The sequence below is a fragment of the Somniosus microcephalus genome, chromosome 2 (assembly GCF_052327205.1).
Source record: "Somniosus microcephalus isolate GS21.2 chromosome 2, FLI_Smic_1.0, whole genome shotgun sequence".
NCBI classification, from domain to species: domain Eukaryota; kingdom Metazoa; phylum Chordata; class Chondrichthyes; order Squaliformes; family Somniosidae; genus Somniosus; species Somniosus microcephalus.
The window spans coordinates 205462085-205487242 of NC_140988.1; the positions used below are offsets into that span (position 1 = coordinate 205462085).

General features: G+C 43.2%; 1 protein-coding gene across 6 annotated transcripts in view; it reads right to left on the minus strand.

The window, feature by feature from the left end:
* arap2 (ArfGAP with RhoGAP domain, ankyrin repeat and PH domain 2) overlaps positions 1–25158 on the minus strand; it is a 710987-nt gene that overhangs the window by 514100 nt on the left and 171729 nt on the right. For 4 of the 6 annotated variants that reach the window (XM_085968379.1, XM_085968416.1, XM_085968397.1 and 1 more), the window contains exons 4-6: positions 22056–22132; positions 19957–20033; positions 5016–5360 (exon numbers count right to left, since the gene is read on the minus strand). In XM_085968379.1, the coding sequence (XP_085824505.1) occupies positions 5016–5360; positions 19957–20033; positions 22056–22132 (499 nt within the window). The remainder of the gene's footprint in view (positions 1–5015; positions 5361–19956; positions 20034–22055; positions 22133–25158) is intronic. The other 2 variants (XM_085968406.1, XM_085968388.1) reach the window with 1 other exon arrangement.

Below are 25158 nucleotides of genomic sequence, written 5' to 3' on the forward strand. Positions count from 1 at the left end.
GTCGAGGGGGTGGCAGTGAATATGGGTTGGGGAGTTTACATGGAGGGAGAGTATAAGGGAGGATAGGAGAGTAGTGAACTCAGAGGAGAGAATGATGGATTGAGATGGAGGTTGAAATCACCGAGAATGAGAAGTCGTTCGGTGCAGAGGCTAAGGGAGGAAAGCACTGAAGATATCTCAGCAATAAGATTTTTATGGTACTTGGTTGGGTGGTAGAGAACGAGAATTTTAAATGAGAGATGAGAGTGGTGGAATAAGAGGAGATGCTCAAAGGATGAGAAACTGTTGGAGGAGTAGGGGGACAGAGCAAGGTGTGATTTGGTGATGAGAGCCACATCGCCACCACGGCGGTCTGAGCAAGGCAAGTGGTGGAAGGTATAGCCAGGCGGGGAGGCTTCATATAAGGGTAAGGTGTCATCACCCCTCAGCCAAGTTTCCATCAGGGCCATGACATCGATGCAGTTATACACGATAAGCGCATGGATGGCAAGGGCCTTGTTTGCAATTGAACGGACATTCTGGAGGGAGATGCAGAGAGAGTCGGTGATGGTTGCCCCACTGCCAGCATCCACAGGGTCAGCGCTGGGGGGGGTGAGTAGGATGGGGAGGAGATTGGCAAGATTTGCCCCCAGTAGGTGCGCTGGGCAGGAAGGTCGGCGAGAGAGTAGGATGGGAGAGTTGGGGTTGCTACTCGTAAGGCAGCAATGATTGCCTCGATGGGCCCTTCGCACTATGCCAAGAGAGGCACAGAGGGAAGCAGTGGGCTTATCCAAGAGGGAGTCAAGCCTGGGACGGCAGCAGGAGAGTAGGAAGGTCAAGGAGTAATAAAGGATTGGGGTGGGGTTTGGGAGGGCAGGGTATCCGAGAGAGGAGAGATGAAAGGAGGCATGACGACAGGAAATAGCAGTCAGGGAGGGATAGAGAGAAAAGGAAAATGGGGGGAAAAAGTAGAATGGCTTGGGTCTGGAGCGGCAGCCAAATAGCGCATACAAATGGGCACTGGAAAAGCTCAGGTTACATAGGCCTGTTTAAATGTAATAATTAATGGAATATATATTTCCTGGTAGCGGGGAATATGTTGGGGACAATAGTAGAGAGACCAGGGACAAAGTCAAAGGTCCCATGGAAGGACAAAGCTGACGTAAGCAAGATGGGGCCGGTAAGGAGCATCGACGAACCATTGTCCAAAGCAGGTGAGTGAAGTCCAGAAGCTATTTGAAGGATAGAGAGTTCAAGGATGGAGGTTGTTGCTGTAGGAATGAGTGTCGGTAGCGATGCAGAAAGATGATCGCGAAATTGACGCAAGTTGTAGGTCACCATAGAGCAAAGAGGCGGATAAAAAGTAAAACCACAAACCAGTGACCAGCAAAGCTGAAAACCGGTAGAACAAGTCACCTACAGCAACAGAAAATGCTGGAAAAACTCAGCAAGTCAGGCAACATCCGTGGAGAGAAATTTGAGTTGACGTTTCGGGTTTGACCCTTCTTTGAAGAAGGGTCAAACCCGAAACGTCAACTCAAATTTCTCTCCACGGATGTTGCCTGACTTGCTGAGTTTTTCCAGCATTTTCTGTTGTTATTTCGGATTTCCAACATCTGCAGTATTTTGCTATCACCTACAGCAAGTGGAGCTACTACCTACAAACCAGCAGAGCTGAAAAACCAGTAGAACCAGTACAGCAGACACAGCAGAAAGTTAGAGGTAACGATCTTTCTGCAACCGGGATAGAGACACAGAAGTTAAATCTTAGAGTGTAATCCAATGTAGTTCAAAGCAGAAACGTAGTCTAGATGTCCGGAGAAGTCCAGGAGATCGGAAACCAATTTGACAAAAGAATTCTGCCGTGACTGAAAAACAAAGCAGCACCACAGCCGCTGAGTCAAACCGTGTAGTCAACGAAGTCCTGTCCGTGAGGAATGCAGTGAGAGAGGTCAAGTTTCAGCAGAGTTCCAGAAGTTGAAAGAGCTCAGTGAGAACAAAAGACGCCAGGGGATGAGCAGTGGACTCTGCAGGGGAAGATTTAAACTTGTAGTTTGAACTTGTAGTTTGGGCTGAAATGCCTTCACTATCAGAGGCAGGGTATCTTAAGCAATTGAAGAAAGGAGATTGGAGGAAGAAAGGACAAAGGATGACAATGGATGACCATGGATACAGTTGAAGAGGAGAGCAGCTCAGAAAGGGGCTGCCAGCCCAGAAGCCATCTTGGAAAAGACCTGAAATCTTTCATAATTTTAAAGACCTCTATTAGTTCTTTGCACTGAGGACACCCTCCATCGTGTTGTGTGGCACTACCACCGTACTAAATGGGATAGATTCAGAACAGAACTAGGAGCTTGAAACTGGGCATCCATGAGGCACTGTGGGCCATCAGCAGCAGCAGAATTGTATTTCTCCACAATCTGTAGCCTCATGATCTGGCATATTTCTTACTCTACCATTACCTCAAGCCAGGGGACCAACTCTGGTTCAATGAGGAGTTTAGAAGAGCATGCCAGGAGTACCTGGCGAACCCCAACATGAGGTGCCAACCTGGTGAAGCTACAACATAGGGCTACATGATAGCTAAACAATGGAAGCAACATGCTATAGACAGAGCTAAGCAATCGCACAGCCAATGGATCAGATCAAAGCAATGCAGTCCTGCCACATCCAGTCACGAACGGTGGTGGACAAATAAACAACTAACGGGAGGAGGAAGCCCCATGAACATCTCCATCTTCAATGATGGCGGAGCCCAGCACAAGTGCAAAAGAAAAGGCTGAAGCGTTTGCAACCATCTTCAGCCTGAGGTCCCCACCATCCAAGCTTCACAAAGTTCGATTCACTCCACGTGATATCAAGAAACAGCTGAGAGCACTGGATACAGCAAAGGCTTCGGGTCCCGACAACATCCTGGCTGTAGTGCTGAAGACTTGTGCTCCAGAACTAGCTGCACCTCCAGCCAAACTGTTCCAGTACAGCTACAAAACTGCAATCGACCTGACAAAGTGAACAATTGTCCAGGTATGTCCATCCACAAAAACCAGGACAAATCCAATCTGGCCAATTACCACCCAGTCAACTATCAATCATCAGCAAACTGATGGAAGGTGTCATCGACAGTGCTATAAAGTGGCACTTACCAACAATCTGCTCACCGATGCTCAGTTTGTGTTCCGCCAGGACCACTACGCTCCAGACCGCATACAGCCTTGGTCCAAACATGGACAAAAGAGCTGAATTCTAGAGGTGAAGTGAGAGTGACTGACTTTGACATCAAGGCAGCTTTTGACTGAGTGTGGCATCAAGGAGTTCCTCAGGGCAGTATTCATCTATGAAGCATCTTCAACTGCTTCATCAATGAACTTCCCTCCATCATAAGGTCAGACGTGGGGATGTTCGCTGATGACTGCACAGTGTTCAGTTCCATTCGCAACTCCTCATATAATGAAGCATTCCATGCAGCAAGACCTGGACAACATTCAGGCTTGGGCTGATAAGTGGCAAATAACATTCACGCCACACAAGTGCCAAGCAATGACCATCTCCAACAAGAGAAAGTCTAACCACCTCCTCTTGACATTCAACAGTACTACCATTGTCGAATCACCCACCATCAACAACTGACAGAAACTTAACTGGGCCAGTCACATAAATACTGTGGCTACAAGAACAGGTCAGATGCTGGGTAATCTGCGGCGAGTGACTCACCTCCTGACTCCCCAAACCCTTTCCACCATATACAAGGCACAAGTCAGGAGTGTGATGGAATACTCTCCACTTGCTTGGATGAGTGCAGCTCCAAGAAGCTCGACACCATCCAGGATAAAGCAGCCTGCTTGATCTGCACCCCATCTATCACCTTAAACATTCACTCCCTCCACCACTGGCGCACCATGGCTGCAGTGTGTACCATCTACACGATGCACTGCAGCGACTCACCAAGGCTTCTTCGACAGCACCTCCTAACCGGTGACCTCTAGCACCTAGAAGGACAAGGGCAGCAGGCGCATGGGAACACCATCACCTGCAAGTTCCCCTCCAAGTTACACTCCAGCCTAACTTGGAAATATGTCGACGTTTGTTCGTCATCACTGGGTCAAAATCCTGGAACTCCCTCCCTAACAGCATTGTGGGAGTACCTTCACCACACGGACTGCAGCGGTTCAAGGCGGCGGCTCAGCACCACCTTCTCAAGGGCAACTAGGGATGGGCAATAAATGCAGGCCTTGTCAGCGACGCTTACATCCCATAAATTAATTTTTAAAAAGCTCACCCCTCAGCCTTTTCTTTTCAAGAGAAAAGAGACCCAGTCTGTTCATCCTTTTCTGATGGGTATAACCTCGCATTTCTGGTATCATCCTTGTAATCTTTATTGCACCCCCTCCAGTGCCTCTATATCCTTTTTATAATATGGCGATCAGAACTGCACACAGTATTTCAAGTGTGGTCTAACCAAGGTGCGATACAAGTCTAGCATAACTTAACTACTTTTCAATTCTATCCCTCTAGAAATAAACCCTAGTGCTTGGTTTGCTTTTTTTTTTTAAACAGTCTTATTAACCTGTGTCGCTACTTTTAGTGATTTGTGTATTTCTACTCCCAGATCCGTTTGCTCCTCTACCCCATTTAGATTCTTATTTTCCAAGTAATATGTTGCCTTCTTATTTTCCTTACAAAAATGCAATACCTCACAATTATCTGTGTTGAACTTAATTTGACAATTATATGGCCATTCTGCAAGTTTATTCATGTCTTCTTGTAATTTGTTGCAGTCCTCCTCAGTATTGACTATTCCCCACCCCCCAATTTGGTGAAATTGTGTTTTTGATTCCAAAGGCTAAATTGTAACACAACTGGTTCATTTAAAATGTACTGTACAAATTACAATTGCTGATCATGATTGAGAAATGAATGGAAGTATTTTAAATTTGCAGTAACTATTTAAACTTTGAACTTTGCTACTTATGCTGGAACAACTCTTTCATTTCTAAAGTAAAACTGGGAGTGGAACTTTAAAGTATACATGTTCCTACCCTTGTGGTGAGAGCTTATCCAGCCAACCATCTTTTGTCTTCTTTGTCATACCATAGAAGCAAGCGTAGGGGGATATTGATTCATGCTCGACATCCATTGCGCCATAGGTAGATTCTCCTGTGACATCAAATGGCAGCGAGCCATCCTGCCCGCGCACAAAACTGTGAACATTCGCTGCTTGAATGCTGCAATAGTCTTTGGACACTGCCTGATCAGTTGACCTCTGCTTGCAAATATCTACTGCAGAATATTCCAGTTCCGACTCCTCTTCTGCTGTACAATGGTCAGAGTGTGATAACGCCTGCTCAGTATAGTTGACGCACAATTTTGCACCTCGGTAGTTCCTGTAAATTATTAAATACTGTGTTATTATATTTTCTAATAAGAGTTATTTTACTCACATCATTAAACTTTCGCAAAGTTCCCCCATTGAGAAGGAAACCAGCATACCTGCTGGAGTTCAGACGAATGATCTACATCTGAATCATGAATCTATCATTCCTCTTTTCAGACGCTGGCTGACCTGCTGTGCATTTCCAGCAGTTTTTAAAAAAAATCAATATATTCATACATTACCCAGAGTTAAAAGATTTAATTTACTCTTAATTTACTCTTTTATGTTGCTCTCACCTCAGCAGCAGCTGATTAATACTGCACGCAACCATTTTTTAAAAATGGCCTTTCTTTTGTCTAAAATAACTGCAGCCAGGAATTCCATTGAACAAACATTTCAATTATTTTAGTACAGGATCCACTTGTATAAACCAAATTGGTACCTAGAATCAGGAGGTTATGCATATGTGATTGCTGAAAAATTAACTTGCTACATGTGTGATTGTAATCCAAGCAAATTGTCTAACAGGGTTTCAAAGATTTCAGCCGAGATTTCGCTAACCTCGGCGGGTCTATGGCGGGCGACGTCAGTGGCGGGCAACGTCAGTGGCGGAACCCGACCCCGCTGCTGGCTCCATCCCATTCTGTGAAATGAATTTCCGTTGATAGAGCTTGTTAAGCTCGCCCAGCATGTTTCCCAGCCAATTAGAAGAAGCGGGTCCAGTGATGTCATTTGATGATGCGTCATCAGCCGGTTTCCTTAAAGGGGCCACATCCAAATTTATTTTGACATTTGTGCTGTCAGTGTTCTACAGCATTGAGGTGCTGCAAACACTGACAAGCACTGCACAGAGGTTCACGGCTGCACCCAGGCTCTCCCATGACTCACAGCACACAGGGAGGTCCTCTTCCCTTCCAATGGGCGAATGAGACCTCCCCAGGAGATCAACGCAGCCTGGTTGCACACTGTAGAGGAGGGTACAAGCAGGGATGTGGTCAGGAAGACCAGGCTGCAGTGCCGCAAAACTTTCAATGATCTCAGTAGAACATGAAACATTAGTACAAAGCCACACTCAAACTCATACCGCTGTGCCTCTCATCATATCCCCATCACTCTGCCTTCCCTACCCTACTCCTGTACATCCTTACTCACACCAACTTACGTTGGACCTCCACCCATCCCTCGCTATCTATATTATCACATCCCCATCTCACTAGCCACCCCTCCCACTCGCCCTCAGCCTAGTGCAATCATACCAACTAGCCGCACACAAGGGTAGGTACTTGTGTATTTTATGCAAAGTTCATGTAAAGTTTCTGTTTATGTGGTGTCAAACATTCAAACCTTTATTTTCAACACTTTGCGTTTTTGGACAGATTTGTGTGCACCTTTGGAAGTGGCTTAGTGAGTTGCAGTAAATGGTGAGACATAACGGTACCCCCCGCAATGGTGATGAGTGTGAAAAGAATAGCTTGGGCATTGTAGGGATGCTTTATGGAGTTGGTGTGGGGTGGTGCCAACCTGGCACATCATGTGGCAGCCAGGGTGTACAGCGTCAAGTGAAGTAAATCTGGCCATGGTATGGCAATCCCTGGCCTCCCATGCAGCAATGTGGTCGGGTGCTGATGCCCTGTGTTCTGTGCAGCATCAGTTGATTGCGGAGAAGGTTGGTGTTGTTGTTGGTGCTGCTGGTGTTAGGGCTGATTGTGGAGGGATTCTGCGGACCAAGGTGAGAGAGTATAAAGGGCACCCATGCTGATGGAATAGATGGCAGGTGAAGCAGAGATGACAGAAGCGATCTGTCAATGGTGAGAGAGGTAATGAGGTCAGACTGCATGGAGCCTTGTGTAAAGACTTGCAGCATGGTGAGTCTGTTGTGGAAGTGCAGTGAGGAACAGTTTGTAGCTGAGGGAAGATATCTCTCAGGTGGAAGCTTTTACTTTATATTTGAAGCTTTCAATTCAACAGCTGAATCAATGGCCACTGAACTGAACGCCTGCCTAATCTTGACAGACATGGTCCATAACTAGCATGGACCCCATAGGTGAGCTGTCAAATGCAAAAGGTAAACTGAAAATCATTCTTAAGTGGCTTTAAACAAGCCACTAACTACCTGAATTGGGTCGCCCGCAGCAGCCTGTCGGGTTTGTTCGGCGCTGACAGAACTACATTGGGAAAGGCGCATGGGAGCGAGTTGACAGCGGGTTCCCGACCCGCTGTCAAAAATATCAAATTTCCCACCAATGCCACCTGCTGACTCCCCGAAAAATTTCAGCCTTCATTCCAGACAGCACTAAAATCATTTACATAGAAATTACAAGACAGAAACAGGCCTTTCGACCCAACCAGTCTATGTTGATGTTTATTCTCCACACAAGCGGTAGTCCTAATCCCATATGCCTGCCATGTCCCTTTATCTCCAATTTCTTTAACCACCTATCTAACCTCTTTTTAAAAGTTGGCATGGTCTCAGCTTCAATCACCAAGCCCAGTAGTGCATTCCAATGCCTCACAACCGTCTATGTAAAAAAACTTTCTCCTGTTCTCTGTCCTAAATTTCTTCCATTTAAACATATGTCCCCCGTTCTAAACCCCTCAATCATTGATCTACACAGTGAATAAAAGCAGTCTCAGAACAGAACACTGAGTGACACCACTACCCACTTCCAACCTCTCAGACACTTTGCTTAACTCCTACTCTCGTTTTCTTCCCTTCTAACCAGTTTGCTAACATTCTCCAAATGCATACCCCTTAATCTTCTCCAATAGTCTCCAGTGTGGCACTTTATCAAAGGCTTTCTGAAAGTCCATGTACATCACATCATCTGCATTCCCCTCATCGACCATATCTGTCATCACCGCAAAGAACTCCATAAAGTTTGTCAAGTACGATCTTCCTTTCTGAAATTTGTGTTGGCTGCTTCTAATTATTTTCTCTTCATGTAGATATTAAGTAAAGATTTAATTAAAATCTTTGAAGATTCCAAAATTTTTCCTACCACAGATGTTAAATTAACTGACCTGTAATTATCCATGTAAGCTCTATCTCCCTTTTTGAAAATTAATATTACATTGACCACTATCCAAACCTCTAGTACATATTCACTCTCAATAGAACTCAAATATAATCTTTAGGGTCTCTGCTATTTCTTCTCTCATTTCCCTCAGGATCCTTGGATGTATCCCGTCAGCTCCCAACACTTTGTCCTCTTTTTAGCTTAACTAACTTCTCTAATATTTTCCTTTCATTTATTTATATATTGAGCAGGATTTACCGCCTGCCCAATATTCTTCTCTTCTGTAAACACCGATACAAAGTATTTGCTAAGCATCCCTGACAGTTTCCGTTCATTCTCTATTGACTCATGATCCTCTTCTTTCGGGAGACCCACTTCATTTTTACTGATATATATGTAGAAAGCTTTACTGTTCTTTTTAATATTGTTTGTGATTCTTTGCTCATACTCCATCCTTGCTTTCCTATCCCACTCTGAATCTTTTATTATTTTTTATCATATTCTCTTATTTTATCATTTTGAAATCATACCTACAGGCACTATATTCCATTTTTCAATTTTAGTTTGTTTTAATCTTGTTATTTATCCATTAATACAGAAGCATAGTGATAAAAATAAACCGAAACAAATCATTATTAAGCCACAGTTACAATAGTCTGTCCAGATTTGGATACCCTACTTTAAGAAGGATGTCAAGGTCACTAAGAGGGTACAGTGAGATTTACTAAGATACCAGGGATGAGGAGAGACTAGAGAAACTAGAGATAGGTTGAGAGGAAATGTCTGATACAAGTGTTCAAAATTATGAAGGGCTTTGATGAGGTAAATCAGGAAAATTATTACCGCTGGTCAGTGAGTCATTAAATGGAGGATATAAGTTTAAGATCATCACTCAAAGGATGAGAATGAAGGTAGAGGTTAGGAGAATTTTTTTTTAATAAACACACAGGGTTTGTAGGACATGAAATGTCTACCAGAAACAATGCTGGAAGCATAAAGCTTTTAAAAGGGGAAGTGGCTAAATATTAAAAGAAGAAACATTCAGAAGAGCAGGGGAACGGGATTGAGTGAATTTGTGGTCGGGGTGACGGCAAACTGGCAGCGTTCACCGTCATTCCGCCTTTGAAACTGACCGCAACTTCGGGATTTGGCGCATGCGGAAATTCTGAAGTTGTGGTCTGTCATTCACTGCTCCGACGTCATTCAGGCTGCGCTGTGCACCCTCCCCACACCCCCAGCCCACAGAGCCGGCAATCAGTCTAATCACTCAAATCAGGGAAATGGACAAAAACTTCAGCTCATCCGCAGTAATTACGCTGTTAAATTCCCCACTAAGTTAGACCCAAAGGGATTAGGCGTAGCTGGGGTTTTAACAGTGTATTGACTGGTAAACAAAGGGTATGGGCAGGAAAAATTCATTTCAATTTTGTGTAGCATCAAATTTTTCCATTTTAATAAAAAATTTAAATATTTAAGAAAACATTTTTTTAAAGATTTTTTAAAATTTGTTCATCTTTATTTCAGGTTTGCCTTTTCCCCATGTGAGAGCCCCAATCTTTGTTTTGCTCTCTCTAACATTTTTAAAAAGTTACAATTTTAAGAGCTTACTCAATTCCTTGTTCGCTGTGAGACTTCTGCGTTTTGATTGGCTGCTTAGACAGCTTGTTGACATCACAGCAGCTTGCACTAGGGGATTCCCACTATACTCCGTTGAGTTGAACTAAATGTCAGAAAACCCGAACTGCAACGCAGAGATTGCAAAATCTGTGTGCGAAGCTTACTTCAGGTCAGCGATGAACGACTTTGATTCGCCGCTGACCGCAGATTCCGGGCCATTATCTTTTTCCAGGACCAGTGCAATTACGATTGGCCAAATGGGCTCCTTCTGTGCTGTATGGTTCAAATATTGTGAATTGTTTTTGAAAGGAAGAAACAATTTCAAAAGCACTGAATCACTTGACCAGCCTAAAGCATCCTTTAGTTAGTGCAGGGGGCTGGTGCTGTGAATGGCCCGAGGGTGGCGGGGGGTGAGGGGGGAGGGTGCAGGGTGGCAGTGGGAGCAGGAAAAGGGGACTGTGCTTCAGACAACCGGGAGCGGTGTCAAGCAAGAGGACAGACTTGATCAGTGCCACTACACATGGAGACACAGCTAGGCAGACTCAATGGGGATTAAATATTCTCTCATTTATATCATCTTGCTATCCCCCTGCACATGCAGAAAAACCCATCTCTGAGCATCTTACAATGAGGAAGAATGGGTAAATGGGGAAAGAGGGGGAAGGTTTTGAGGATACTTTTTATAGCAGAGAAGAAGATGGTAAAATTGACAGGACTGGATATACAATTCCAGAGAGCTAGAGTGGTACTGGATAAATGATCAGCCAACAATGGTGGAATAAAGGGAACTGCTTGAAGACCAGAGGATGTATGCAAGAAGATATATCAGGAGGATATCACTGGTAAGGTACGGTGAGGCCTTGCAGTGATTTGAAAGCAAGATGAAGAATTTTGAACCTGACCTTCTGGAGCAAGTGGAACCAGTGAAGTGTGCAGAGGAAGAGGTGATGGAAGGGTGTGTGACTTACTGCATTTGGAATGAGTTGAAGCTGGTGAAGGGCTACCTCAGAGTGGCCGGATAAGAAGACATTCGAAAAATAAAGCCTCGTGGTGACGAATGAGGTAGATGTGGAGGTGGGCAATGTCACAAAGGTGGAAGGCATCAGTTTTGGTAATGCAGTGGATATGGTAGGGGAGGAATTGTATACAACTTGTATAACAGGGCTACCCTAAGGATGTCAAACCGACGTGATGGAAATTGTGTTAAAGGAGGAAGTAATTGTTACTTTACAGGAATACAGATAGTTTGTGCTGATATTAAGGATTCATAGATGGTACACTCAGTAGGAGAATGTATAAAAGGCATACAAAATGGAGAGTATTACAAAAGAAAGACCAGATAAGTTTCTGTACTGAAAGGAGATGAAGGCAAAGGAGAAGGCTTTGGAAACACAATTAAAAGGGACAGAATACATATTCACAAGAACAACTGTAGTTGCATCAATGCACGATTCTACTCCACAAAGCACAGTAAACATTGAACTAATCAAAAAAGTCACTAACAAAAGACCCTCAGCAACTAAAATTTAATTGCTGACTTGCCTCTACTGCAATTGAAGTCTTATTTTAAAAAGGTTACCATGCTGTAGTTTCTCTGTCTTATTCAAGTAAAGCAGTCTTTGCAAATTATATTTTTTTTCCCAAAAAATGCATTTGCCAAGATGAAGCAGTCACTTTTTTAAAAAAATACAACGGCTGTTTGTAGAAATAGACAGAGAAAAACTGGAGGCAGTTAAGTTGGGAGCACGTGTTTTGTTGCTGGCCATATATTTTTCCTTATTGGTGAAACCACATCACAGTATAAACAGGAAGATCTCTCCCATAGGAGGAGAAACTTTAAAGATGCTTTCAAAATAACTCTGTACTATAAACAAGGTATGAGATAAAACAAGAGAAAGGCCATTTAGGACTTTTACTGATAGGAGGGCATTTTAAAAATGTTAAAATTTGCCCAACTGCAGTGGATTCCAATGGCATTTCCCACAGATTTATAAGGGAGCAGGAGGAGCTGGGTCAAAGTTGCAAGATGCATGATTTTGGCATTGATATTGAAGTACGGCTCTGTTCTTCTCTTTGAATCCAAATGTCATATTATGAATTCCACATTCTCCACAGAAAATTCTATTGGATGGCTTGTATCACCTAGGCATTGACAAAGCTAGTTCTCCCCTCCTCCGAGCGCAGCAAGCAGTTCTGACTCCTGCAGCAGCAGACTAACAAATACTATCGTGCCAATGTCACAGAGGCCTAGGTCAAGAGGCATTGTTTTCTCTGCATTGCCAGAGACAAAGCAACACTGCAAGCAGCTACCACTGGACTTGCAGGTGCCATTTTGCTTGCTATTTGCAGCTTAAGTCTCAGCTCACCAATAATGTTTTTCCTTTGCTTGTACATGGAGACACTCCTGCACATCAGGGAAATATTGGAAAGTGATCTTGGATTAAAAACAAACAACTGAGTTCCTGTCCACATGTGTAATACAAGCATGCCTTAGTTGTTTTTACTTCTGCATTGGAGCCACTTATTTTAACATACCTAGGAGAGAATTAATAGGGAAAGACAGTTATGAACACACTAGAAACATGAGTAGGCCATTGAGTCCCTCGCCATTCAATGAGATCATGGCTGATCTGCGACCCATATCCCTTAATACCTTTGGTTAACAAAAATATATCAATCTCCGATTTAAAATTAACAATTGATCTAGCATCAATTGCCATTTGCAGAAGAGAGTTCTAAACTTCTACCACCCTTTGTGTGTAGAAGTGTTTCCTAATTTTACTCCTGAAAGGCCTGGCTCTAATTTTTAGACTATGCCCCTGGTCTTAGACGCACCAACCAGCAGAAGTAGTTTTTCTCTCTCTACCCTATCTGTTCCCCTTAATATCTTGAACATTTTGATCAGATCATCCCTTAATCTTCTAAATTCTAGGGAACACAACCCTAATTTGTGTAATCTCTCCTCGTAACTTAACCCTTGAAGTCCAGGTATCATTCTGGTAAACCTACGCTGCACTCCCTCCAAGGCAATATATAATTCTTAAGGTGTGGTGCCCAGAACTGCTCACAGTACTCCAGGTGTTGTCTAACCTGGGACAAGGCATTGGGCAAGAATATATTTGAAATCAGCAATATAAACAGTTTCCTCTGCCATGTACATTTTATTTGCTTGTATGAATAGAGGGAACACCAAAAGAAGCAAGAAGCAGCCATTTGATCCTGCCTACTTGTAGGAGCATGTGTGGTTGCAGTCAGGAAATTCCTGACACTTCTTGACAAACAGGCTCTGTGGTTAACAGCTTCCTGGTTTACAGTACAGGGGACGATTGCTACTGCACTTCTTAATGACTTCTTTTCTTCTCCCACTGGAATATTTTACACATACTGTTGGATCCGTGGTTCAATGGATATGCTATTATTAAATAATCACACGGATGCTGTACATTAACAAATAACAGGTCTTTACTGGAGGAGGGTAGTCTCTAGACTGGGGGTACAGAGGCATGCGCAAAGCTTATATACCGGTGTGGTCACTGCCGGTACTACAGTATACAGGAGCTGTAAAAGTAGTTCTGACTTAAAGGCACATACACTACAATTCCTCCCCTTTTAGATTAGTAATACCCCTAGTATTCAAATAACAATTAACATTTCAACATGTACATTAAACAACAAAAGTCCATTTATAGATTCAGTCTTTGGGTCGGCGTCCTGACCCTTTCGGGATAGCGCCTTTCCAGAGGTACTTGTTCTTGGTGCAGAGGCGATTCTGACCCCTTTTCATCGGGTAGTTCATCGGGTTCCACTGCTACTGGGTCTGAAGTAGATGCTACCGGTATGTCGGGTTCATCCCCAGATACTCGAGACATGGGGTTGATGCGTTCCTGTGACGCTAAGATCTGATCGATGTGGCGTCTCACAATGTTCTCCCCGACATCCACTGTGTACATTAATGGCCCCTGCCTTGTACATATCGTTCCGGGTTGCCACTTCTCTGTTCGATAGTCACAGGCCAAGACTGGTTGCCCTACATTGAAGCTCCTTGTCGGCTTCTCATTGATGTGCTGGAATTGTTTGTCCTCAACATTTCTTCGCACATTTGGTCTGAGCAAGTCCAAACGAGATCTCAACCTTCGGTTAAAGAACATCATGGCCGGGGTCTGGTTGGTAACTGCATGTGTCGCGTTTCGGTAGGCTAATAAGAAATTGTCCACCTTATGCTGCAGTAGAATTTCATCGTCGCACATGGCCTTTATCGCCTTCTTAAAGGTTTGTACGCACCTCTCAGCCAATCCACTTGTGGCTGGATGATACGGGGCGGATGTGTAATGCCTTACCCCATTCCTTTTTATGAATTTTTGGAACTCGTCGGACACAAACTGTGGTCCATTATCAGAGCAAATCTGCTCTGGCAAACCGATTCTGGCAAATATGGTCCGTAGGACTGCAATCGTTTTCTCTGTAGTGGTTGAAGACATTTTTATCACCTCAGGCCACTTTGAATGAGCATCCACTGCTATTAAGAACATTGAGTCCATGAATGGACCAGCGAAATCAATATGCACCCGTTGCCATGGGGAGGAGGGCCACTCCCATGGGTGTAGAGGGGCATGTGGTGGTGCATTTTGGACCTTCTGGCATCCTAAGCAGCTCTTCGTTAGGTCTTCGATTTGTTGATCGATTCCCGGCCACCACACATAAGCCCTAGCAAGGCTTTTCATTTTCACTCCCCCCAGATGACCTTCATGTAGCTTATTTAGCACTCTCTCCCTTAACTTGGGTGGAATCACCACCCTGGATCCACACATCACTGTCCCCTGGCATACTGACAGCTGTTCTCTTCTGGATGAGAATGCTGGCAACAGTGAGTCGCCATGTGTTGGCCATCCCCTCACCGTCAATTCATATACCCGTGACAGCATCGGATCATTGCGGGTCTCCTTCTCTATATCCGCGTTTGTTACTGGCAATCGTTCAATTATTGACGAATAAAATATCTCGATAGGGTCCACTGCTGGTGGTTCCTCCACAGTAGGCAGTGGCAGGCGCGATAGCCCATCAGCGTTCCCATGCTGTTTCGTGCCTTTATATTCTATTTCAAATTGATTCCCCCCTAGAAACAGGGACCATCTTTGTAACTGCTGTGCAGTCATCACTGGAACGCCCTTCTTAGGATTAAAGATGGAGACAAGTGGTTGGTGGTCAGTCAGCAAGGTGAACTTCTGCCCATGCAGATAGTGGTTGAATTTTTTTACTCCCCATACTAGGCTGAGGGCCTCCCTGTCAATCTGGGCGTAGTTGCGCTCGGCTGAGGTAAGTGACTGAGACGCAAAGGCTACTGGCCTCTCCAACCCGTCTGGGAATTTGTGCGACAGTACCACTCCAATACCATAGGGTGCTGCATCACATGCCAAACGAATTGGTAGAGCTGGGTTGAAATGGGCCAACACCTCTTTTGATGTGATCAATTCTTTACACTTCTGGAAAGCTCGTCTACATTCGTCATCCCACTTCCATGGTACCCCTGTTTGCAGTAGGGTGTTCAGCGGGTGTAATACCGTAGACAAATTTGGTAAGAACTTGTGGTAGTAGTTTACCAGCCCGAGGAACGACCTCAGTTGTGACACATTTTCCGGTGCTGGAGCCTTGACTACTGCCTCAATCTTGTCAGGGGACTCATGTAACCCCTCTTCATCGATGACGTGGCCACAATACCAGATCTGTTTCTGGAAAAACTCGCACTTGTGGCGATTAGCTCGTAGCCCATACTCCTTTAATCTGGTGAGCACCTTCTCCAAGTTGGCGAGGTGATCACCGTCATTTTCGCCCGTGACCAAGATGTCGTCCAAATAACACTGGGTCCCTGGAATCCCTTGCAGGACCTGATCCATCACCCTTTGCCAGATAGCCGGAGCCAAGGCTACTCCAAACATCAGCCAGTTGTACTGATAGAGACCTTTATGAGTGTTGACCGTAAGGTAATGTTTCAAAGCTTCTTCTACCTCCATTTGCAAGTACGCCTGGGCTAGATCAATTTTGGTGAAGCGTTTACCTCCAGATAGCGAGGCAAAAATATCCTCAATTCGTGGAAGCGGATATTGCACCGTGTGAAGGACTGGGTTCACAGTCACCTTAAAATCCCCACAGATGCGGACCTTCTTTGGTTTCCCAGGCGTATTACTCAACGACCTCTTCATTACAGGAACGATGGGTGTAGCTCACTCGCTCCAGTCCACTTTGGACAGTACTTCTGAACGTTCCAACCCTTCCAGCTCTGCTTCAACAGCTGGTCTGATCGCATAAGGCACTGGTCTGGCCTTCAGAAACTTTGGGCTTGCATTTTCCTCTATTTTAATCATTGCTGTTATTCCTTTTAGTGTTCCTAGTTCCTTCTGGAACACTTCTTTTGCGTCAGTTAGCATTTTTGACAGTCGTCCAGGTGTGACATCGTCATCCTTTTTGGCCTCAACCTTCAGTGCCTGTATGGAATGCCAATCTAATTGTATCTTCCAGATCCATTCACGTCCTAGCAGTGGTGGTCCTCCATTTGGCAATACATATATATCCATTTTAGGTATTTCCTGGCCTTTATATGTCACTTTCACCCTTATTTTTCCTTTGGGGTAGACTTTTTGCCCCTTATACGTCTTCAAGACAATCTCTGTAGCTTTCAAGGGTATGTGTGAAAATAGCCGCTTGTAGTCCCTTTGATTTATGACTGTTAGAGCTGACCCTGTGTCCAATTCCATTTCCACTTTGACTCCGTCTATCTTGAGTGTAACCCAGATAGTCTGGTGATCCTCCATTTTGGTTACCTTATGTAGTTTCAGACAACGCAGCTCCTTGCTTCCGGAGTCTGTGTCACTTTTCTGTTCGTCTGAACCACTGTCCATCACCTGGTGTACCTTTTTGTACTTCTCCTGTGGAGATTTCTTACTGTTGGTTTTCTTCCCAGACCTGCAGACTCTTGCTATGTGTCCTGCTTTCCCACACTGTCTGCACACTTGGTCCTTGTACCAACAATCTTTCTGGTCATGTGTTGTTCTGCCGCAGCGATAGCACTTCCCTGTTCCATAGGACATTTCATTGGTGCCATGTTCTTGCGGTCTCCGTTGTATCTCTGCAGCGCCCCTTGCAGCTGTTTCATATGATACTGCCATACTGAAAGCTTTGTCCAGCGTAAGATCCTTTTCTGATCGGAGCCGTTTCTGGGTTCCTTCACTTTGTAGCCCACACAAACTTGTCCCTTAACGTGTCTGCTAGTCCCACTCCAAACTGGCAGTGTTTCGATAGCTTGCGCAGTTCCGTTAGGTACTCAGCATTGCTTTCGTCTTTGTGTTGGTTCCTTTTATGGAACTTAAATCGTTCTGCTATCAGCAGCGGTGTGGGGTTTAAGTGGTCCTGTAGGATTTCTACTATGCTTTCAAAATTCTTGTTTACCGGCTTCTCTGGGGTTATTAGATTTTGCAGTAACCCATAAGTTTTTGCACCCATGGAATTTAACAGAACCAGTGCTTTATTAGCATCTGGCACTTCATTCGCCCTGCAGTACACCTCAATACGTTCCACATATGTCGCCCAATCTTCAACTTCATTGTCGAACGTAGAGATACTGCCACTCTTCGGCATCCTTGGGTGTGCGTTAACTATCACAAATGGTGCCTCCCGTGCTTCACCTTCTTCTCCGCTGGCACAAAATGGCATCTCCCGCGTTTTCCTTCCTTCCCGCGCTCGCCCTTCTTCTCCGCTGCGGCTTCTAAAAATGGCGTCTCCCGCGCTCTTCCTTCTTCTCCGCGGCTCAATGGCATCTCCTGCGCTCTCCCTTCTTCTCCGCAGCTCAATCTAGAACCCGGCTGTTTCTTACCCTCTCTCTCTCCGGTTTGTTTTATTTTCCTCGACGCCGCTCGGTGTTCAACCCCCGGCTGCACCCTGCGCTCTTCACCCTCTGTCTTACCCCGTCGACGCTGCTCGGCTCTCTCTCCGCCGTTGGTCGGCTCCAGCCGCCGCTGCTCCGGAAGGGTCTGCGGTGGACCTGTCATCGGTCTCTTACTGCTCGTTGTGGCTGGGGAACCAAGCCCGGCTCTCCACAGCCTCCCCTGCAAAGTTGGATCTCTGCCTGACTGCTGGGCGGTTGCTCATGGTTGACGCCCGTGTTCCTGGCCTCGACTATTTTTTAAATTTTTTTTATGTTGCAGTTAGATTCGAATCGACACTCATCGCCACTGTTGGATCCGTGGTTCAGTGGATATGCTATTATTAAATAATCACACGGATGCTGTACATTAACAAATAACAGGTCTTTACTGGAGGAGTGTAGTCTCTAGACTGGGGGTACAGAGGCATGCGCAAAGCTTATATACCAGTGTGGTCACTGCCGGTACTACAGTATACAAGAGCTGTAAAAGTAGTTCTGACTTAAAGGCACATACACTACACATACCGTGTATGATTCCAAGGAAGAATTATGAAAGTTCACCCAACCATTTCCTTAATCAAACAATGCATTATTCAGATAACTGCAAAAACTGAAAATCTAAAACAAAAATGCTGTCTAAACTACACAGCAGACCAGGCAGTATGAGTGTGCAGACCTTTCGATAGAACTTACAAAGTACCTACACACAAAAGACATTATAAAAATAAAATACAACTTGGTCTCTAATATATCCTGTTTTTAACGTGTCCCTCAGATGTGGATGGGTTGTTTCATGTTTTATTTATACTGTGGGGTTGCATTCAGTGGAGGTGAATGTGCTATATGATATAAGGTCCTGGGCCCAACCATCTTCAGCTGCTTCATCAATGACCTTCCCTCCAACATAAGGTCAGAAATGGGGATGTTTGCTGATGACTGCACAGTGTTCAGTGCCATTCACAACTCCTCAGATAATAAAGCAGTCCATTCCCGCTTGCAACAAGACCTGGATGACGTTCAGGCTGATAGGTGGCACACAAGTGCCAGGCAATGACGATCTCCAACAAACGCAAGTCTAACCAACACCCCTTGACAACCAATGGCATTACCATCACCAAATCCCCCACCATCAACATCCTGGGGGTCACCATTGACCAGAAACTTAACTAGACCAGCCACATAAATACTGTGGCAACAAGAGCAGGTCGGAGGCTAGGTATACTGCGGCAAGTGTCTCACCTCCTGACTCCCCAAAGCCTTTCCACCATCTACAAGGCACAAGAAAGGAGTGTGATTGAATACTCTCTGCTTGCCTGGGTGAGTGCAACTCCAACAACACTCAAGAAGCTCGACACTATCCAGGACAAAGCAGCCCGCTTGACTGGCACCACATCCACTCCCTCCAGCACTGGTGTACCATGGCTGCAGTGTGTACCATCTACAAGATGCACTGCAGCAACTCGCCAAGGCTTCTTCGGCAGCACCTCCCAAACGCGCGGCCTCTACCATCTAGAAGGACAAGGGCAGCAGGCGTATGGGAGCACCACCACCTCCAAGTTCCCCTCCAAGTCACACATCATCCTGACTTGGAAGTATATCGCCGTTCCTTCATCGTCACTGGGTCAAAATCCTGGACCTCCCTCCCTAACAGCACTGTAGGAGTACCTTCACCACACGGACTACAGCGGTTCAAGAAGGCAGCTCACCACCTGCTTCTCAAGGGCAACTAGGGATGGGCAATAAATGCTGGCCTTGCCAACGATGCCCATATCCCATAAACAATTTTTTTTTAAAGTTCTGAATTTGCTCAGTTTATATTATGTGGATATAGAGACCGAAGGCAACAACAAAACTGCACATATGCTAGATTTACAACCGCTTAGTAAAATTCAACATTTCCCCAAAGTGAGGTCAGAAATGTTAAAATTGAATTGCAAACCTATATGGGTGAGTACACTGAGATAGCACTGTAATATAAATGGGCATTTGATATAGCATGTTACTTAAATTGTTAAATAGTCATAATAGAAAGAAAAGCAAATGTGAATTTTTTCTACCTTAATTCATTGTTTATCTCTTCTTGATTATTCTGTCTTGATGTTTCCATACCATGCAGAAGATGTTTTTTAAAAATCTAAGATTTAAAAAAATCATATTTCCATAAACAATTATGGAAATATTAAATATTTTAACAAATGAGCTTGATACAATACAAATAATATCTAAGCATGAATTTTAAAAGGGAAAGTATGACTTTGAACTATAAATTTTCACAGTACAGAAACAGGCCATTTGGCCAATCAAGTCTAGGCCAGTGTATTTCTCCACCTGACCCACCTAATCCATACTCACTCTCTAGCTTACTCCCCATAACCTTTAATACTTCTCTTTCTTTAAGCAACTATTTCATTCCCTTTTTAAAGAGTTTATGGAATCTTCTTCAACAATGCTTTGTGGTGGAGTTGCACATTCTATTCATCCTCTGGGTAAAGAAATAATTTCATCTGTGTAAATGTTTTATCCCCAATACCAATAAACAAAATCAAATGATTATCTACAGATGTCTATACTACCTCCATTTTATTGCAATAGTTCATTATTTATGTTTCCATGCCAGGAACAAGTGCCTAGTAGAGATTTTCCATGAAAATGAATCACTTGAGTCCCTACAGAACACAGTGATATGCTGCAAGATCAGGAACAAACCTGCAGTATTAAAAGGAAGATGGTATCAGCCATATTATTACTGATTCTACCAAATGTTTCTGCTTCCTTCCCCCTAATTTCATGGCATCTTCCATCTTGATCGGTTCGCTCCACATTCACTGCAGGTCATCAGTTCTGTCCCTTTTGAAAGTCTGTTGCACAATCCCAGTAAATCCTGGGTAAAAGCTGGTAATTAGCAGAGCTGGTTTTGTATGGAGGGTAGATAATAGTTGTTTTATTTAACTCAAACAAGATGAACTACTGATGTGAGGAAGCGTAGTGCATTTATTATTTTGTAAAATTACACAAAGTCAAGTTGTACTGATTGAACTAAGTGAGTTCAATTATAACTACTGCTCTGTATGTTCACTATAACAATTTGTATCTGGCCTCGTCTTACTATGAGATTTCTTGGTCTGCCTTCAAAAAAAATTAGAGGCATACATGCGAAAGACGGGAATACCCAGTTCAGATCACATGGGGATACTGTTGTTGCAACCCCTGTCACGCTATTGTATAGTTAGATATTGGGCAGTACGAGCACACTCTTAAAATAAGGTGCTAGACTGCTTACTGGAGTGACTAGCACAACTGTACCTGAAAGAATATTTAAGGCAAGACCCTAAACTTCTAAACATCAGTTATCAATTCCACTGCACATATTATACAGAGTATAATTATTACAGCTGAGTAACTTGTAACCAAGTGATTGCCAAGCTCTGATGGTAATAACCATTATTCATTTGTCTAACCATTATTCATTTGTCTAACCTCTAATTGGTATGGCGACTGTAAAGATGATATACAGCTTCCTGTAAAAATACCATATACTGTAGTTCACCCAGTAGTGTGTGCACCAAGCCTACCAATGCCTGCTGTTATGTGATGGACACTGTAGATTACCATCATTAAAGTAAACTGTCAAAACAGTACCAACATATCTGTTGATTGACAGGACTCACATCCCTGCTGCAACACCTAGATAGTAAAGTTAAAAGCAGCATTTTACTCATTTAATTTTGATAAGTTCAAGATCCCTCCAGATTAAGAACCTTGTTAGTTTTATGCAATGCCTCTGGATTATTTAAACTATGCTGTGGCAATCATAGCGATAAGCCATAATGTACCTATCAAAACCACTTCCATCAATTTAAGGAAGCTCCTGAGATTGGATTTTAGTAACTAATTCCCTAATATCTTGTGTGACAACAACATTGTAGACAAACCAGCTTATTCTGTTAAGTTTCATTACAGCTAGAAGTATATTGATACCAATAATCAGGAAAAAATACATCAACGTTAACTCAAATTTTATCAATTTCCCCACACAGAATAAAATTTCAGTAAGAGGATACACTGTTCAGAGAATTTAACAGGATTACCGATGTATCAGTTAGTCCTCCTTTAAACACAGTACATTTTGTATTTTTTTGTAATTTAATTTCCTCACCTGGTCATCTTCAGGTCTCTGGTATAGGAATGTTTCCCCATACGGGGTGATAGGAGATGGCTTATTTTCATCTGCTGCTTTGAAGAGGAAAAGTAAAATATTTTAGATGAATTAACCCTAGGTATTTAAAACCATATCTTAAATAATAACTTCTACAATAACAAATCAACAGTAAATATTGAAACTACTAATAATCGCAAAAATGACTGTCAACCAATATATACAGAAGAGAAAATAACTTGAAGGGAATAAGGAGCCAATACAATGAAGTTTGATAGTAGCATAAAGTCTGTGAGCAAAATTCATGGAGCTTAAAAACTTCACCTAGAACCTGAGTTGATGTTAAATCCTTTCAGCTTTCTCCTTGCATCTGTAAAACATACTAACATATCTAATTTAGTGATTTGTTTTAAATTTGCTAAGAAATTAATAGGACCAGCCCCACTAGTGACAATAGTACTGCCATGACAACCAAAAATCTGCAGTAAAAGCATTTTGGCATAGGCAACCAACAGAAATGGCACTCATTAATCAAAAGTCAAAAAATACATCATCAACTGTCAAGGGATGCATGGAAGTTGCAGTCTCAGCAACATTCTCTGCATCCTAAACAAGTAAAAAACGCTATGTACATCCCATATTGATCAAAACAGACAACGGAAACATCAGTGAAAGGAATTTATACCAGAGGCCAACATGTGAAGGGTAATGGAAAAATTACTCCAGAGAGTCGTACTGGATGTCAAACTGATGGCCCAAAGACTTCATTGGAGCCGGAGACATGATAGTTATCAGAGCACCCACTTTAGGAATATGCTGAAGTTTAAAATGTTATACTTAAAAGATATTCATTATCATCATCTCTCTATGGTTAATGTGCTGCAAATAAATACGCGGTCTCAAGAGAATCATAAACAGAGGGCCAATTAGTCAAGTAATATTTTTTCCAATGTTCTCTCTTCTCCCCTCCTCTCCTAAAGGTGTGGATTCATGGTCAGGCACAGTTGCTCACTCTCCAGTACCTTAACTTAATCAGAGAGCCTATATAGCAAGTATTGGCCTGCTATCATAGCTGAGACCAATCCTGTCCTCAACAAACGTTCATATGTAAGCAGAGAACCTTTGGATAACGATCAAAAGTTGGAATGCTGGCAAATTTTCCCCTTCCCTAGATCTGGGCACAGAAGCCAGATGTAGCACCCTCCTGTAACCCCAATGAACATCCTCTATTTTAAATGGTGCTGGCAACTGGTTTCAAGATGTCATCATTAAGGAAAGAAGCGCAATCAAAAGTGAAAGAAATGAGAGCAGTGGAAGCTGGGCCTTTGGGTTGGGCGTACAGACAGTTCAATCTTCAAAACAGAAAGTGTCAGCATGTGGGAACAGTAATCAGAGAAAAATGCGCATTTTACTTGCCAATGAAATGGACTAGATTTTTTCTCTATGCATAATATATTTTCTCTGGACCAAAAACAAAAAGATATTTTTGATCTGCATTTTAATTTCAAATTTTTCCCCTCAGTCTGCTGCCAAAGCAGTATTGAGTTATTCACCGCTATGCATATGCAAAAGGATCAATTTGACAAGACTGTGCTTCCAGCAAGGAGTCTCGCTTAACGGAAGTGTGTATTGGAAATTGCAGACGCACTCCCCCACAGTTTTCGGTCCATTAGAATTAATGGAATTTAATGGTAACAGGAGCCATGATTTCCAGAATTGCTAGCAAAAGAGGCTCACCTTCATGAGGGCACATTCTTATAATATGTATTATGTAATTTTGGTGAATTTGTATAATTGAAGTAAAGGATGTTGATGCCGGAGACTGGAACCTTTTGTCCGCACTTGGTCACACAATGTCAGTATCAAGGACTTCCAGGTTCAAATAAAGCAAGGTAAAGTGCGGAGGAAAACTCTTTCTACTCTGTCCCAATGTGTCTCAACCAGCAACCTCAGGCCTTCTCACACCAACCATCCTTACTCGCCCACAGTCAGCCTGGCAATTTAACACCAACATGTACCAAACTGTGGGAAGTTTTGTACTGTGAAGCCATACTATAGCTAGTTCCCATCGGATTGTATCGCGAGGGGTGAGCAGGTGCATCCCATCAGTATGGGCTGGATTCAAACCTAGGTCCTAGAGATGAGGACAGTTTGCTAATCTGTTACACCACCCAATTCCTATTATACAAAGTTATAAAAATGGCATGGATATAATTAAATTCTACTACCAATATTTTCAAACAAACAAATAATGGAGAAACATCAATTACACAGCTATCACTATTGCTTTATGACATTACCGTGTCTGTTTGCAGTAAATGGACCATTAAAAACCTTCAGAACTCACCAAAACTACACACCCAAACCAAGGGCTGCCTTAATCATTCAAATCAAAGAAACAATCTCCTGAATTCCCAACCAGACTCAAATTCAAGTCTATTGTAACCCATGAAATCAGTTAACAAACTAAAATATAAAATATGGAGGCCAGCTACTAAAAGATTGCACTTTCCTGGACAGTATATGGTCTATAGATTACATAAAGCACCGGAACTTCCAAGAATGCAACAGCTATTACAAACACCAAGATGGTTTAAAAGCAATCCATAGGGTTAAGAAAACCTGTCACAAGGTTCAGGTTTAAACCATTCAGAACAGAAAATTTCAGCTTGTACTACCCTCATTAAATGAAGGCCACTGGAAAGATAGGAATCAGTGTCTGAAAAAACAGTGAATCTCTACTAGCAGGAAGGGCTTAGCAAGAATTTACCACGTCTAAACATAGGTCTGCTGTGACAGAAACCACTGTAGACTGCAACCTTGGGGAGAGGGAGTATTTTGAAAAATAGATTGATAAAGGGAACAGAGAATGCAAACTAGTTTTAGAATCTCTACAACACTGTCCTTCAATACAGACTTTGGCGACATGCTTGAAATCAGGGCCCTTCAAATCTCAATTTTAAATCTGTAGCACCAACCAGTTTAATGGATTTCATGAAGCTGCTGGGGATTCTGATCAATGTTCACTGTAATTTTTTTATGGTGCACGGGCCCTTTAACTGGCTGTGCAGCCCATTCAATTTTTTGTGCATGTGCAGTTATT